At 42.5% G+C, this 14376-nt stretch overlaps 1 protein-coding gene across 1 annotated transcript in view; it reads left to right on the top strand.

The window, feature by feature from the left end:
• The window catches only part of F13B (coagulation factor XIII B chain), a 265588-nt gene that overhangs the window by 158280 nt on the left and 92932 nt on the right, over positions 1-14376 (top strand). Inside the window, exon 6 of the mRNA XM_069642698.1 lies at positions 14056-14235. Coding sequence (XP_069498799.1) covers positions 14056-14235 — 180 coding nt within the window. The remainder of the gene's footprint in view (positions 1-14055; positions 14236-14376) is intronic.

Consider the following 14376-nt stretch of genomic DNA (forward strand, 5'->3'; position numbering starts at 1 on the left):
AGAAACCTGGCTGACTGAACAGTGTCACCTTGGTGGTAGAAACACCCTACAGATATTGGCTACTAAAAGCCCCATCAGATGCCCTAAGGGAATACTATTGATCTCAGTACGCTGACCTTGGCATCTAAGTGAAATGAATGGGTCATCTTCTCTGCTTCAGGCGGTTAAAGTAGTTCACCTACAAACCACTATAGTTTTGATCAACATTTATGACCCGCCAATTATACTGCTCCTAATGTAATGTGGCCACGGTAAAATATGAGATGACAATACATCCAACTTTCCAGTCTGAATAGTTAGTTTGTTTGTTTAGTGGGTGATAGTGGGTGATCATAGTGGGTGATTTTAATGCTAGAATAGGTGACAACAATATAGACTCATCATTCCGAAGTAAGAATGCTCCTGCAGTTTCATCTGCAACAAATAGAGAAGGCAAGGTTTGGGCGAATATGCCATATGCTCATGGTTTTAGGATCAATGGATCCTGTACATGGGATGCTACCAAAGCTTTAATGCGCGTGAGTGATGTGGGATATATTGACCCACTCAACAGCATTTCCCCACATCACCAAGCTGCAGTTGTGCAGAAACCACAAAATGGCTGTGCTGGCTCCTGTGAAAGCCATGGCTCAAAACTGCGTTTTGCAACAACAACAAAAATGGCTGCACCGTCCTGCCAAGCACACATCGGGCAGGATGGAACAAAGGGGGCACATTGAAGGAGATTGGCAGTGTGTTTCGACATAAACAAAAGGAAGAATGTGGAAAAAGCAGCATTGCTTTGCTGCAAAAGCCAAGATTCCCATTGAAAAGAAACCCTTTTTCACCTTTAAAAAACAAAATGCGGCTTTGACGCTAATTCCCTCGGTTCCTTAAAGCCACTGTGATTAATAAGCCCTACCAAGCCCTGTGTGTCTCACTGTGCCTCAGCAAAACCTGGCATGATTCTGAATTGACAAGCCCAGTCAAACCAACTCCAAAAAAAATGAACCACGAACTTTACTTTTACTTACACGGGAAATGCATTCACTTTCTTTGCAAAAGTATTCAAAACTCAGCTGTTCAGAGAGAGACTCTAACTAGCGGAGCCATGTCTGTTTCAATGTATCCGTGCTTCAGACCAACTCTAGCATTTCAAGATAATAACTATAGCTGCAAGACAGTGTGTGAATCCGCTGGAGATTAAAAGTTGAATTTAAGAAGGAAGGCCAGCTGCACCATGTGTAAAAAAATGGTCCATCGCAAACTAAATAAAAACAAATGCCTGTGTGTTGGAACAGTCCACTGTTGAATGAAATCCTGCCAGTCTTTAGCAATATGAAGGGGTTTGTTGCTGGTGAGATTATACAACATGGGTTATTTTATGCAACAGGCGTGTTTTAATTCTAGAAAACAAAGGTTAAAACTATGGTGACTGGAGGTGTAAGTTGAAAAACAGGTTTTCTGCTTGGAGGGGTGGCACAAAAAGGTGGGCACTCTCAGAGCAGATACTGACAACCCCCTGATAATTATGAGGTTGAACAGACTTTCATCTCTGCTGGGACTCTGACAATGAAGCTCCCAGGGAAAGAAGTCTGAAGTGTGAAGGGGCAATACAACTTTAATCAAGGGAGAAACCCCCACCATGTTCCGAAGAAAATGACAGTTGGCAGCAGTTGAAGGAAAGAAAAGAAAATGACCCAGGGACAAAGGGAGTGCCATTTGTTCCCAAGGACTATTTCAGGAATAAACTTTAACGACTTCTATCTCTGCAGCAAGACTTTGAAAAATTGTAAACGTTTTGCAGTTCGAAAGTGATTTTTTCATGCTTTCTTTTGAGACATGTTAGAATTCACTGACACCTTGGGGACAGAAAGGGCAAAGTATTGAGGATCCATAGAAAAGTATCAATGTTGTAAGCATACATTTTTGTACATACATCCCTTGGCATAATTTGCATCTGTATATAAAGTTATGGAATTTTAGGCTGAATCTTTCATGCTCAAAATTATCAAAATGTATCAGAAGGGTGAAACAAGGTCCCACAGACTGGAGGATTGAACGGATATGTGTTGCTCAAAATATGAAACCTGTATATATAATTTGCTAAGAGTTTGCAATTGTATAAATGTATGTTTTTGGCAAAATCGGATTTTAAGTAAAGTAATTGTGGGAGTGTTTGGACATTGTAAAACTCACATCATAAATCTGACATCATTCCCTTGGAAATCCAACCAGCTGAGAACAAGGCGGAAACTAGACCCCCTGTTTAATCCAAGTAGAGGCATGCTTAGTTAACCCTGCCTAGCCTATATTTTGATGATGTCATTATGCATTATAAATAAGGGTTCCTGACAAGACTCTAGACAGACACTCTTCCTGATTTCCTGCACTGCGTTCCTGTTCCCCTCATCTTCCAGATCTAGACTCCAACTACAACTACAAGGCCAAGCATTGCTGATCCTAATCCAGGGCCCACTGCAAAACCCAAGTAGTGCTGATCCCATTCCCAGCAAGGCCTGAAATCTAAAAACCCACTAAATTTCCCATTAACAAGGGGAAAGCTGTGGTACCTTTTGCATCCTGATCCAGCCTGGCTTGCTGCCACTCAATGCATGCTGCTGCAATCCTGCTATCCTGAGGACCTGTAGTATCCAGTGACCAGAATTGTCCATCCAGTCCTTGCCAGCCTGAGTCCAGAACTGCACAGCTGTTTCCAGGTGCCCTGCCATTTAGTGACCAGACCCGGTTGACTGTCCGAAAAGCCCAAAACTAAAAAGTGGATTGTGAGTTTTCATCACCCCATAGAAATCCCTAGTATACCTTGTCTTGCATTGTCCTTATCCCATTCTATAAGTCATCCTATCCTTATCCCAATAACTGGTCCAACTGTCAGAATTCTCTGTGTATTTTGTTGTTAATCTCCAAGCACCAGCGCTACTTTTCTCTTAATTTCTGTCTTGCATAGATCATATGTCATTAACGATATTTTGATTAAATAAAGTAATTTTCCTTAAAGAAAAGGGGTACACTGCGTGAAGGGTTACATCTGCAGCCTAACTAAGAGAATTCACGGGTGGTGTTCCTCTTTTCTTAGTCCTTAAATCTAGTTTAAAGTAAAACTGTTCTTTTCACAAACTGATTTCCCTTCCAATTTCACCCTTCGTTTTACTCAAACCATGCCTCCTTCTATATGGCATAACTCTTTCAATTTACCAGCTGGAGACTTACTTTCAATTCCATTTTGTATCTGTGATCTATATCAGTGTATTTTACTCATTGTTATTCAAAATCATTTGGGTAATTTTAGTAATGTGTTATTTGACTGCAATCTGTTTTAAACTTTCCACTCATTTCTGAACTGTATGCTTTTGGTAATCCATTCTTTGTGATTGTTAGTATCTTTGCATTGTTGCTTTAGTAAGGAATCATATTTGCCTCAAGGTTTTTTATGCACATTCATTATTGATTTACCCATTTCCGAGTGTTATTTCACCACATTGCAAGGGGTTTAAAATCTGTTTTCTCTCTTAGGGAAGGTCAGATTTAGATTCCGTTTTCGTTTTCTTATTCCTGAGTACTTGCTGCTTCTTTGTATCCACTCAGAATTGATTATTTGTGGATTTAGGGAACATTGCAGGACTTCGGTGCTATCTGTCCTAAATCAAAAAGTGAAGCAAAAAATACATCTGATAGGCTACAACCCATTTTTATTCAGCAACATTCTGTCAATTGTGGCTCTAACAATACTATTATCCTGTCTGATTTTTCACTATTCATTACAAGTGTGAAAGAGACTATCCAACAGAAACGACACTATACAAGTCCTTTACCTTATATTAGGTCTGTAAAATGCCATTGAAATTAATGATCACATCAAAAGAGCCATAAATAATTATCGTAGATGGCTCAGAGAACATCATCTGAGATGTGAAAGAGGGACATGGCAACAGATTGACAACCTCGCTACGGCTGGAAACACCACTGGAATCTGGAGGGTCATAAGGGGGACAGCTACAAGAGACTTACCTATTAATAGTGTCCCTGATCCTGTGTGGACCACCCATATTGCCTCTACTTTAGGTGTGATTACCCCGGTTGATGAAGACTTGCCCTTCCCACTTGTAAAATGGGAATGCAAGTCATTGATTACAGACATTACCATAATCATTGAGAGACTACATAACTCCCGAGCGGCGGGCCCTGATGGAACATGTACACATTGTCTCCAGGCATGTGGGCACACGCATTACATCTCCTTTTAGTCCACATTGGAGAATGTGGTCATCTTCCTGCTACCTGGGCTGGGAGCCATATCCATCTGGTGCACAAGAAGCGTCCCTGTAATGAACCTTCAAATTACTGCATGCTAGACATGAGGGATATACCAGCGAAAATATTTGCCAAAGTGCTGTTAGCAGAACTGAATCTGTGGATAAAAAATAATGATATCTTCCCTCCTAATCAGATTGGCTTGAGTACAAAATCTAACACGGTGCATAATTTACTTATCCTGGTCTCAGCAGTCAACTATCCATGGATGAGACTTGAAGCTGCCATCTACTGTGCATATATCGACATCAGTGCTGTATTCAATACGGTGATGTGCAATAAATTGTGGAAAAATTAGTTGCATCGAATATCCTGTGTGGCCTGTTAAAAATGATCATGTTGTTGCACACACATACTAGCATTAGGGTCCACCTTGATGGTCACGGTAAATTATCTCAACCTAATTTTTTGTTAGCCCACTTTAACTGGGTAACTATTCAAACAGCTAAAGACATCATTCAGGTCGGCCAGATAAAGATTAAAGATGGTTGCTATGACTGTGCAGTGCGACAATTGTTGGAGGGTGTTCTATGCAGACAATCCTGTTGCTATACACTTTCTTAAGTTCTGCCAGTGTTGACCTACGGTATCGGGGTCTGGGGACATAACCTAACTGGTGAACTAAAGAAATTTGAGGCAATAATATTACGCCAACTGCTTAGAATACCATACACATCATCAGTTGAATTTCTACGGTTGGAATTTGATCTTTATGTCACATTGTCAGACTTTATTCTCAGAGTTGCCATGTGCTATGAACAACTGTTACTTCTAGATAATGGTACTCTAATGGTAAGTTACCTAGAGGCTTTTCTGAGCCTTGACCGATGTAAGAGCATGGGAACTATGGCCAAAATCCAGTCAGGATCATCTATTTTTGTGGCTAGAGCTGCTATGTTTCAAGAGATAATAGTTACAAAGTTGTCCAGGCTATGTTTGGAACTGCAGCCTCAATAGGTAGGAGAAGGCGATCCTGGCAGGGTGTGTCTGCATCAGTTCAGCTGACCCAAGATTTGCTGGCTCCTGGGGATCACAGTAGGAAAAATGTTACTTTGAGATAAGCTTGAGGGATCCCTACAATGTAAATGACGATGAGCACAGTCTCCTTTCACTAAACCATCTTCTCAGGGAGCTGTGCAAATCGATAGAGGATCCTCTCTGTGGTAGTGGACGATAATCAATTGCCAACAGGCCTTCTGCTAAGCTTTCTTTGGTCAGGGGTACTCCGATTATGTCATAGTTACCATCGGAGGGGTCTGGAAATGTATTTATAATTATAATTGGTTATTTATAACGTGCTTAATACCCAATTAATTCTAAGCGCGGACGCAGGGATCTAACCTATGTTGCTCTGTGTCGTCTTTCTTCCAAGGCGAGCGCTTTGTCCCTGAGCTATCCTCCCATTTACACCCATAAGGTTCTCCCTGATAATTAAGTGTCACCCCTCAACATGGCAAATCTAATGAGTTCCCATATTAATCAGGGAGTCCCAGTTTTCTTTACATCCCTTACGTATCTTCGAAACCACAGGTCATCCGCAGATTTTGTAGCAAGTAAGGAGCTTGTAGCTAATCCAGAAGTAGATGGCTGGTTTGGCCGTTTTACAGGTTTGGCCGTTTTACAACAGTGATGTTTGGTAGCCTCTTAGATGGGATACCTGTGGCAATATATGGGCCCACTCATGGATGATTGTTAGCTACTTCCATTGCAAAGGCTGGTGGGGTTTTAGTGAGTTCCCTCACTGGGCAAACTGAGATGCTCTGACTTCCCAGAACACTGCTCAGTATGGTGCATAAAGAAACAATTTTCTGCTTCAGCTGCCGCATTTGGCAATATTTCTCACCTGGGTCCTGCTCCGATTTTTGAGTGGCTAGGGTTTGGTCAACAAGAGGGGAATGGTGAAAATAGAGGAAGCAAAGAGCTTGGAAGCAGCATCAGGGGCAGGCTTTTTGTAGCTTGTTAGATTCGAGGTCCCACTCTCCAAAGCTCTACAAATGCCCCCGTCAATGTAATATTTAGGGATGAGACAATCAAACCTATTTTGTAGTCAGATACCATCCACTACCTATATTACAGGTCGTACCATGTTTTTCCTGGAGACTGTAGATTGTCCTAATGTAGATTGTTAATAGATTTGCACATCAATTGGGATGGCGATCACACACAGAGATGTCTTTATGGGAGGGCAAAAGGGGCACTTGCCCCAGGCCACCACCTTGTAGGGGGGCCCCACAAGGCTGCCTGAGCTAAACAAATCAGTTTCCTTTGTTCACCAAACTTAAATAGCACACGTTAGGATATTTGATGGCATACTGCTGAGGCTCTAAACCTATTGCCTCTCATGTTGACAAATGCATTCTGCTCTAATCAATTCATCCTGTAATGCTTTCTGTGTTCACTGTGGTATACATAGTTTGTGCAGTCACTACAGCTCATTTTGATTTCTGCGTGGCAGCATATCAAGCTATGGGTTGTGAAAGTGACGGGGCTGGGGTGATCAGATATTCTGGATCCCTTCATTCATTAATTAGGTTCGGTGGAGGAGTGCCCCAAAGAGGTCTATGCCCTGGGCCCCAAAAGTACTTAAAATGGCCCTGAACACACACCCTCCTCGGTGTGACAAGGGCTGAGGGACTTTAAACTGTGCCAAGTGATCAATAGAGCCCAGGGTAAATGCGTGATTTCAAACTTGTTCCAGAGTCGCATTTGTCTTTATGACTGGAAGGGTAGACAAAATAGCAGAGGCGGTACTGGAATGTGTCGCTGTCCCTCTGAAATCCCTTAATAATACTTTGATCTCATTAATTAGCTTGCCTGCTTCTGAGATGGAGTCACCCACAAATAGACTTCTTTTGGTTTCGGGCTGTGCTTTCCTTTTGTCCATGATTTAGCTGGGGGAAAGATCTTCCGCCCCCTCTGCTCCCAGGCTAGGTATCACCAGGGTGTCCCCTCTCTGATAATGTCTGCCAGACCCAGTTATCTGAGCTCAGGGAGATAGTAACAGAATCAACTGACTGTCAGCCCCAAAATGTGCTTGACCGTTCTCCACTTCCCCCAATGCATACCTGTATCTAGGGCTTCTCAACACTCAAAATAAGGCTTGGAGCACCAAGCACGGAAACACAGAGCTCAAGAAACACCTCCCAAAAGTGTCTGCTTCTGAGTTCTGGGTTGGAGGCTGTTAAAGAGAAACACGGCAATAGTATACAGAAGAACCCTACGGCACTATCTGGCGGTGTAGCTTCTGAGATGGAGGCACCAACAAATCGACTTCTTTTGGTTTCGGGCAGTGCCTTCCTTTTGTCCATGATTTAGCTGGGGGAAAGATCTTCCGCCCCCTCTGCTCCCAGGCTAGGTATCACCAGGGTGTCCCCTCTCTGATAATGTCTGCCAGACCCAGTTATCTGAGCTCAAGGGATAGTAACAGAATCAACTGACTGTCAGCCCCAAAATGTGCTTGCCCGTTCTCCACTTCCCCCAATGCATACCTGTATCTAGGGCTTCTCAACACGCAAAATAAGGCTTGGAGCACCAAGCACGGAAACACAGAGCTCAAGACACACCTCCCAAAAGTGTCTGCTTCTGAGTTCTGAGTTGGAGGCTGTTAAAGAGAAACCCGGCAATAGTATACAGAAGAACCCTACGGTACTATCTGGTGGTGTAGCCTCATTTAACCGGCCCTAGAAGAACTGAATAACAGTGACTCCAAGCAGGCTTTTTTAAACAGTGTAGCCTTGGGATACCCCTGTTTACCCCTCTACTCCTCAATCATACATTTCACTCAACGGGGCCAGATATGAGCCAAGACCAGGGCTAGACCTGAGCACCACCTGCTGGAGTGCTAGGATACTCTGTGTGCTCTATGTGCTCCATAGCCCTTGTAGACCCGGTTCCTTTGCCCATGAACCACATATTGCCATGACGTGACTGAAGCCGCAGCCACAGGTGCAACCACAGCACTCAACCTCAATTATCAGTAGGTCTCAAATAGATGAAAGGACCCAGTGGGCATAAAGGACTGTCAAGTCTCACTGAGATGAGCGGCTGCCTCTGACGGTTCAGTCTCTAAAAGTGCAGCGCTGCATCTAGTCTGTGCTATCAAGTGGCAAGTGTAAAACTACTGATACAGTTAGAAAGGATTGCCTGTGGGACACACTCTGCACTGAATTGGGAATCTTCAATGTAGGTAGGACTATAAGGACATACAGTGGACTGACAGATGGAAGATGCTTATCTACTTGACACACCTCAAATGGGTAGGGATGATGATCCACTACTGTACTGGTTCGGTAAGTGGTCTGTCCGGCCAATGCACTTGTGAGAGTAGCCAGTGGGCCTCATCACCCGTTGGGTGTTATCCCGGAAGTAAATGTGCTAGAATACTGCCAAACGCTATCAGCGTTACCACAATGTCTTGATGTATAAGCGCCTTACAAATGCATGATAAATAAAATAAATAAATAAACTCGGTCTGGTGCAATTTGCGCTGAATCCTGAGTTGCGGTGGTGCTGTTAATCCCCATTTATTTTGAGTCCACAGGACTCTATGGGGCTTTGCGGCGCTATTACCACTGCCGGTAATAGCGCCGAAAATCAGCGGAAAGCTGGAGATTTACCTCCAGCTTAAAGCTGGAGGTAAGTCTCCAACTTTCTGCTCAAACTCGGGATTGGGCGGAGCGGTAATGTGGAAGAAATAGGGTTAGCACTGCATTTTTACCTGTCTGCCCAACCAGTGATGGAGCCCATAGAATCACTAAACTGCGTTCAAGACGGTGCACTGTCTAAGAGAGCCATTAGTGAGGATAGGGATTTTTTATTTGGCAAACAGAGAAACCGGCACCAGATGAACTAGTACTACATTGAGGAACTCTATGGAAAGACTCTTCACTATAGCCATAGCCAGCACTTGAGTACTAATGGTGAAAAGGTGTTGTTAGAAAGAATTATATGCAGTACCCTTTGGGAACACCACACACAATTAGGACCACACGTGACAGTACAAATTCACCTTTGGTACAAGCTTGTACTACACAGTAAAGTGGTAGCTATGGCTGAGCAGCCAGACTTATCTCAAGAGTAAGTGAGCAGTATCAATAGTTACACAAAGGACAGCACTTACTATAATTCAAACAAACACTGACTCAAGGTTTCTGAATAAAAGAATATACATTTATTTACACATTAGTTGTAAAACATTTCACTAAAGTAAAGCAGCTGAAAAATCACATTCTTAATACACGACACCGCACCCAATAGATTCTGGACAATTTAGGCTCAAAATGAAGTGTGAGCAAAATGGCACTCCAGCAATTTAAAAGGGGGGGGGAAGACAAAGTTAGACAAGAATTGAGCAATACCAACAAGTAGGTAAGCAGGGAAATCTAGAAAAAGGAACTACAGTGAGTAAATCAGATTAAAGGGGCCTGGCCCAAAGTCAAGGGACCAAAGTCTTTGCTCAAGATCACACAGTTCAGGGTAGTTCGCAGTTAAGTCTTTGACAAGAGTTCAGTATGAAGTTGGTCAGCAGAAAAGTTAGCTTAAAGAATGGAGAAGGACAAGCCTCAGATTGGCAAAAGTTTTCACACACCTTCACTGCGGCTGAACGAAACGAACAACCGGATTTGAACAGTACCTTAAATTGCGAAGAAGGCTGTAGATGAGGCGGACGTTCCTAGGAGGTCCTGCATGCTCACAATTCCTGAAGCGACTGTCAGACTGACAAAAAGTAGGAAGACTGGAGGGTCCTGCACTGCCCAGGTAAGGAACCAGCAGCAGAGAAAAGCAATGAATAAAAGGTGCGCTCCTTAAAATGCAAGAAGGGTCCGTTCCTCCTGGCTATCCGGTTCACTGTAGCTATGTACAGCAAATTCGACCAGAGAAGGGAGGCCTGGAAAGCAGTTTGGTAAACTGGTTGTTCCCACCAAGGGGAGAAGATTCTTTTCAGATCTTCCCTCTTGTTGGAGTATGAAGATTCGGACCTGCAGCAGGGCTTCACCAGGCGGTTCAGTCGTGGTAGGGGTCCTCTTCTGTCAGCTCCTCACTTTTTATGCAGTTTTCTCCCATTCACAGAGCCTGGCTGTCAATCACAAAGCAGGATGGCGGTCCCGCCGGGACAGTCACCACAGCCAATCAGATCAGAGTGCGACATGGGCCTACAAGGAGACCCTGTGCAGGGAGTCCTAAACCCCTCCCTCACATCCCCCCAGACATACAGGTGCCTAAGGAGGGCTTCTGTGCAGAAGCCCGCGAAAGGACGGCGAACAAAGGAACCAAACCTGGTTTGGCGAGCAGAGTAAAACATGAGAAAGACACGAGAAAGACTTTTACAAAAATAAACCCAGCCGGCACCGTATAAAAACGTATATGGTCTAGCAGGTTTAAGTTCGAGGCTACCAAGATAGCATAAAACAATACCAGGGCTATTTAAGATAACCGCGGTAGGAAAAATAGGGTTGTTACCACTGCCACCAGCCAAGTATTAATGAAAAGGGAGCGAAACAATGCTCCAAGAGAAAGAGACAAAAAGGGATAAGTATTAACCCTTTCCAGAACTCTATTTAAGATAGTTTGTACTGGGTCTGTGAGTTTTAAAAGAGACTAATAAAGTCAATGGCAACTTTACATGTTCAGGGAGACAGTAGTCAGCCCCAGAAAATGGAGTCGGATTTGGGAAATCAAAAAGACAACCCTGTGTCACTGCACTGAAGGTGCTGTGTAACACACAGTAAAAAGATGATGCCTATGGAGTAGGTGAGGCTCCAGAGTCTATGAACACACGAAAATGTTAAACACACACAGCAAAACGCATGTAAGAGTGGGAAAAAAGGCTCAGGCTCTTACCAGGTAAAAAAAATAAATCCTGGAAATCCAGCAAAGTTGCTGAGGGATTCAGTAGGTAAGGGAAATTAGCCATTCTGGAGAATTCTCCGTAACACATATTATCCTGCTTAAATCATACACAGAGAAGTGGAGAGGGGTTGTTTAGTGGAGCTTGTGGTTGTGAAAGAGACTGCTTTAGTGACTGACTGCTGGTGACTAATGCCATGACAGCCCTTTAGCAATTGTTGTACTACTGTTCCTCAGTCCTGCTGTTATAAATGCTAAGTAGTGGATTTATGACCAACCTTCCAACTGGAAGAGGGCACCTTTGACTATTTTTCAGGTATTCCTGGCTTCACAGGATAAGCAAACATTCAAAGGAATTCCTTTGGGTTTTACCTGCTATATAAGAGCTGCATTTTCAAAGTTCTCCCTTCTACAAGAAAGCCACGACCATGAGGATGTTTTGGTTTCTTCTTCCCACGTGAGAGCTGCAAACATGAGAATATTTCAGTTTCTCCCTGCCATAATAGAGGCAGTAACTTGAGTATTTCTCATGTTCTCCCTGAAGCATGGGTGCTGCAAACATAAACTTCAAACATGAGATTTTTTGGGATTCTCCCTGCTGCCTGAGGGTTGCAAATGTATTTATGTATTTATTTGTACATTTGAATAGCACACCTATCCCTTGGGCATCTGGGCGCATATGAGACATTTTCACATTCTACCTGCTACAGAAAAGGTGAAGGCATGAGAATCTTTCATGATCTTCCTGTTGCACAAGAGAGGACCAGCCATTACATTTTTCTATTGGATTCACTGCTAAACAATAGTTGTGACAATTACTCAGTGTCTACCTTATGCATAACAAGTGAACACATTAGCATTGTCAAGGTTTTCTCCAATTCATGGAGAAAACTGGGAGTGAGTACAGATTCTGCCACACTTACTAACCCCCACTGAGTAGGTGGTTGTTTTTTCATGATATTTGGTATAAGAATGGTGGTGATATAGTCCTTTGGACGAGTTCATTTACGTTTTTACCATGTATTGTGTGTATTAAAACCTCTTTATTTTTGTAAAAACTGGGTCTGTTTATGAGCTGTGGCCAGACAAAGCAGGGTGTGTTTTTGTTTTGGATAGGAGTGTCCTTTTTTACTTTTCATTAGTGCTCCCATATAGGCGTTTAGTGTTTACACTGTTCGATTTCCCAGAAGTTGTGGGAATATACCAATGGGTCCCACAGCTATCACAATTTCAGAAGCAGTTATGATTGTGATAATGAAGCAGTGAAGATTGATATCGCTATGAAAAGGTTGCTAGCCTTAGATGAGATGGAGAGTTGGTTGGACAGACGTGTTATATGAAAGGAAAGAGTGATGGCTGTCTTGGTCAGGAAGGTAGTTGTCTTCTGGTTTTGAGATATTAAGCATTAGACAATTAAGTGCTATGCAGTTACAGAATGCTGAGATGCAATCAGAAATGTGTGCAGAGAGAGAAGGAGTGGGAGTAGGGAAAAAGAAGCAGGCATGAGTGTCATCAGCAAAGTAGTAACAAGGGAACCCAAAGCATGAGGTTATGTGTACAAGGGGAGGAGGTGCAAATAGTGGGGACTCCTGCAGGGGGGCAGGTTGGCTCAGAGACAGTTGCATTCCATGCGATGTAGAAGAAGGTACTGGAAATAAAGGGGGCAATTCCATTGAGAGCAGTATCCTGAATTCCAAGGTTGGAAAGGGTCAGTAGGAGATTATCACAGGCATCAGTGAGGTCCAGAGGGATTAGTGTAGAGGAGAGCTTGCAAAAGTGGACAGAGATTAGAATTGAAGTCATGGGTAATGGATGATTTTGTAGAGTGTCAGCTGCACAATCTGGACTGAGGGTCATTACTAAACTCATGGTTATTGAGCAATGTGGAGATCCTGTTGAAGACAAGCATCTCCAGTATTTTAGAATAGTGGGGAATAGCAGGTCAATAGTTAGCAGGATTGCAGATTCTCGAGGACCAGTAGGACAGTAACAAATTCGAAGCAGGCAAGAATGATCAGAAGAGAAATTAAAGGGAGTTGAGAGATAGGAGCAGATAAGTGCTGCAAGTTCCTTAACTTTCAGTGGGACAAATGGGGAGCCATGGTTTGCAGTGTGTCGTCCAATGATCCAGCAACTTATCCACAGATCCAAGAACAGCCAATCATATTCTTATATACAGATTTGAAGTGGGTCCACTGACTATCTGCAGAACCAATTGACAATGTACCCTTACAGATATTCAGTAAACCCACTAATTCATTTGAGTTGGGCCAGCCACCAACTACCAATAAAAGAAAGGTGTAAATATATTTAGGGTTCTTTGCGTTGTGTGAGAGAAAACATTTTCTGTAGACATTTGAATGGGATTCGTGACTTGTGGGACCGACCATTTATTTTCCTATTTTGGGTGTAACTTTAAACAAAATGTTCCTAAATAAATCACAAAGTCATGTATATGGTTTCAAAGCTTTTGTGCAATGTGTATTTGATGGTGACACATTTTCTTTAATCTAAAAAATGTATCTATGTGAAGACAAACATAACCAAAATTGCATAGTTATAATTACAGATTCTCTAATACCTATATACCTTAAAAATATATAGACAAGCCATACCATCATTTATTTGTAGCATTGCCTATCAATTGGTATTTTTGGTTGTTGTTCAATTTATCATTCCCTGCATCTAATCCCTCTGATACACTTCATTTATATGATGTTGTGGATCATCAGATTAGAATTATAGCAAATTGTATTTCATCATTTCATATTTTCTAAAAATAAGCACGAAGTAAAATAAAACTTTTTTCTCTCTGGTTAGTTGTGATGCCATGCATAACATTTCAGAGTATTGTAAACAATTATTGTTGTGTTGCTGTGTTCTTTTTTTCCATTGCAGATAGAAGGAATAAATGCCCTCCTCCACCCCAAATACCACATTCTGGCAAGATGCAGAACACAAGATTGTACCGCAGCGGGGATGTGCTTGATCTTGAATGTGATGAAAACTATGAAATAAAAGGATCGACTGAAATCCGCTGTGTGAATGGAGCATGGACATATCCTCCCAGCTGTGTAGGTCAGTGATTATTTTAACTTATTTTAGTTGTAAGAAGAACTCAATAAATGGCCCTTACCATCCAAATTCAGGACCAATCAAATTAAATTCAATACCTATACAGTAGTAAATGGATGTTTGGTTGGGTAACCACAGACATTT

Source organism: Ambystoma mexicanum, chromosome 1q, assembly GCF_040938575.1.
Source record: "Ambystoma mexicanum isolate Mex_15411 chromosome 1q, UKY_AmexF1_1, whole genome shotgun sequence".
Lineage (NCBI taxonomy): Eukaryota > Metazoa > Chordata > Amphibia > Caudata > Ambystomatidae > Ambystoma > Ambystoma mexicanum.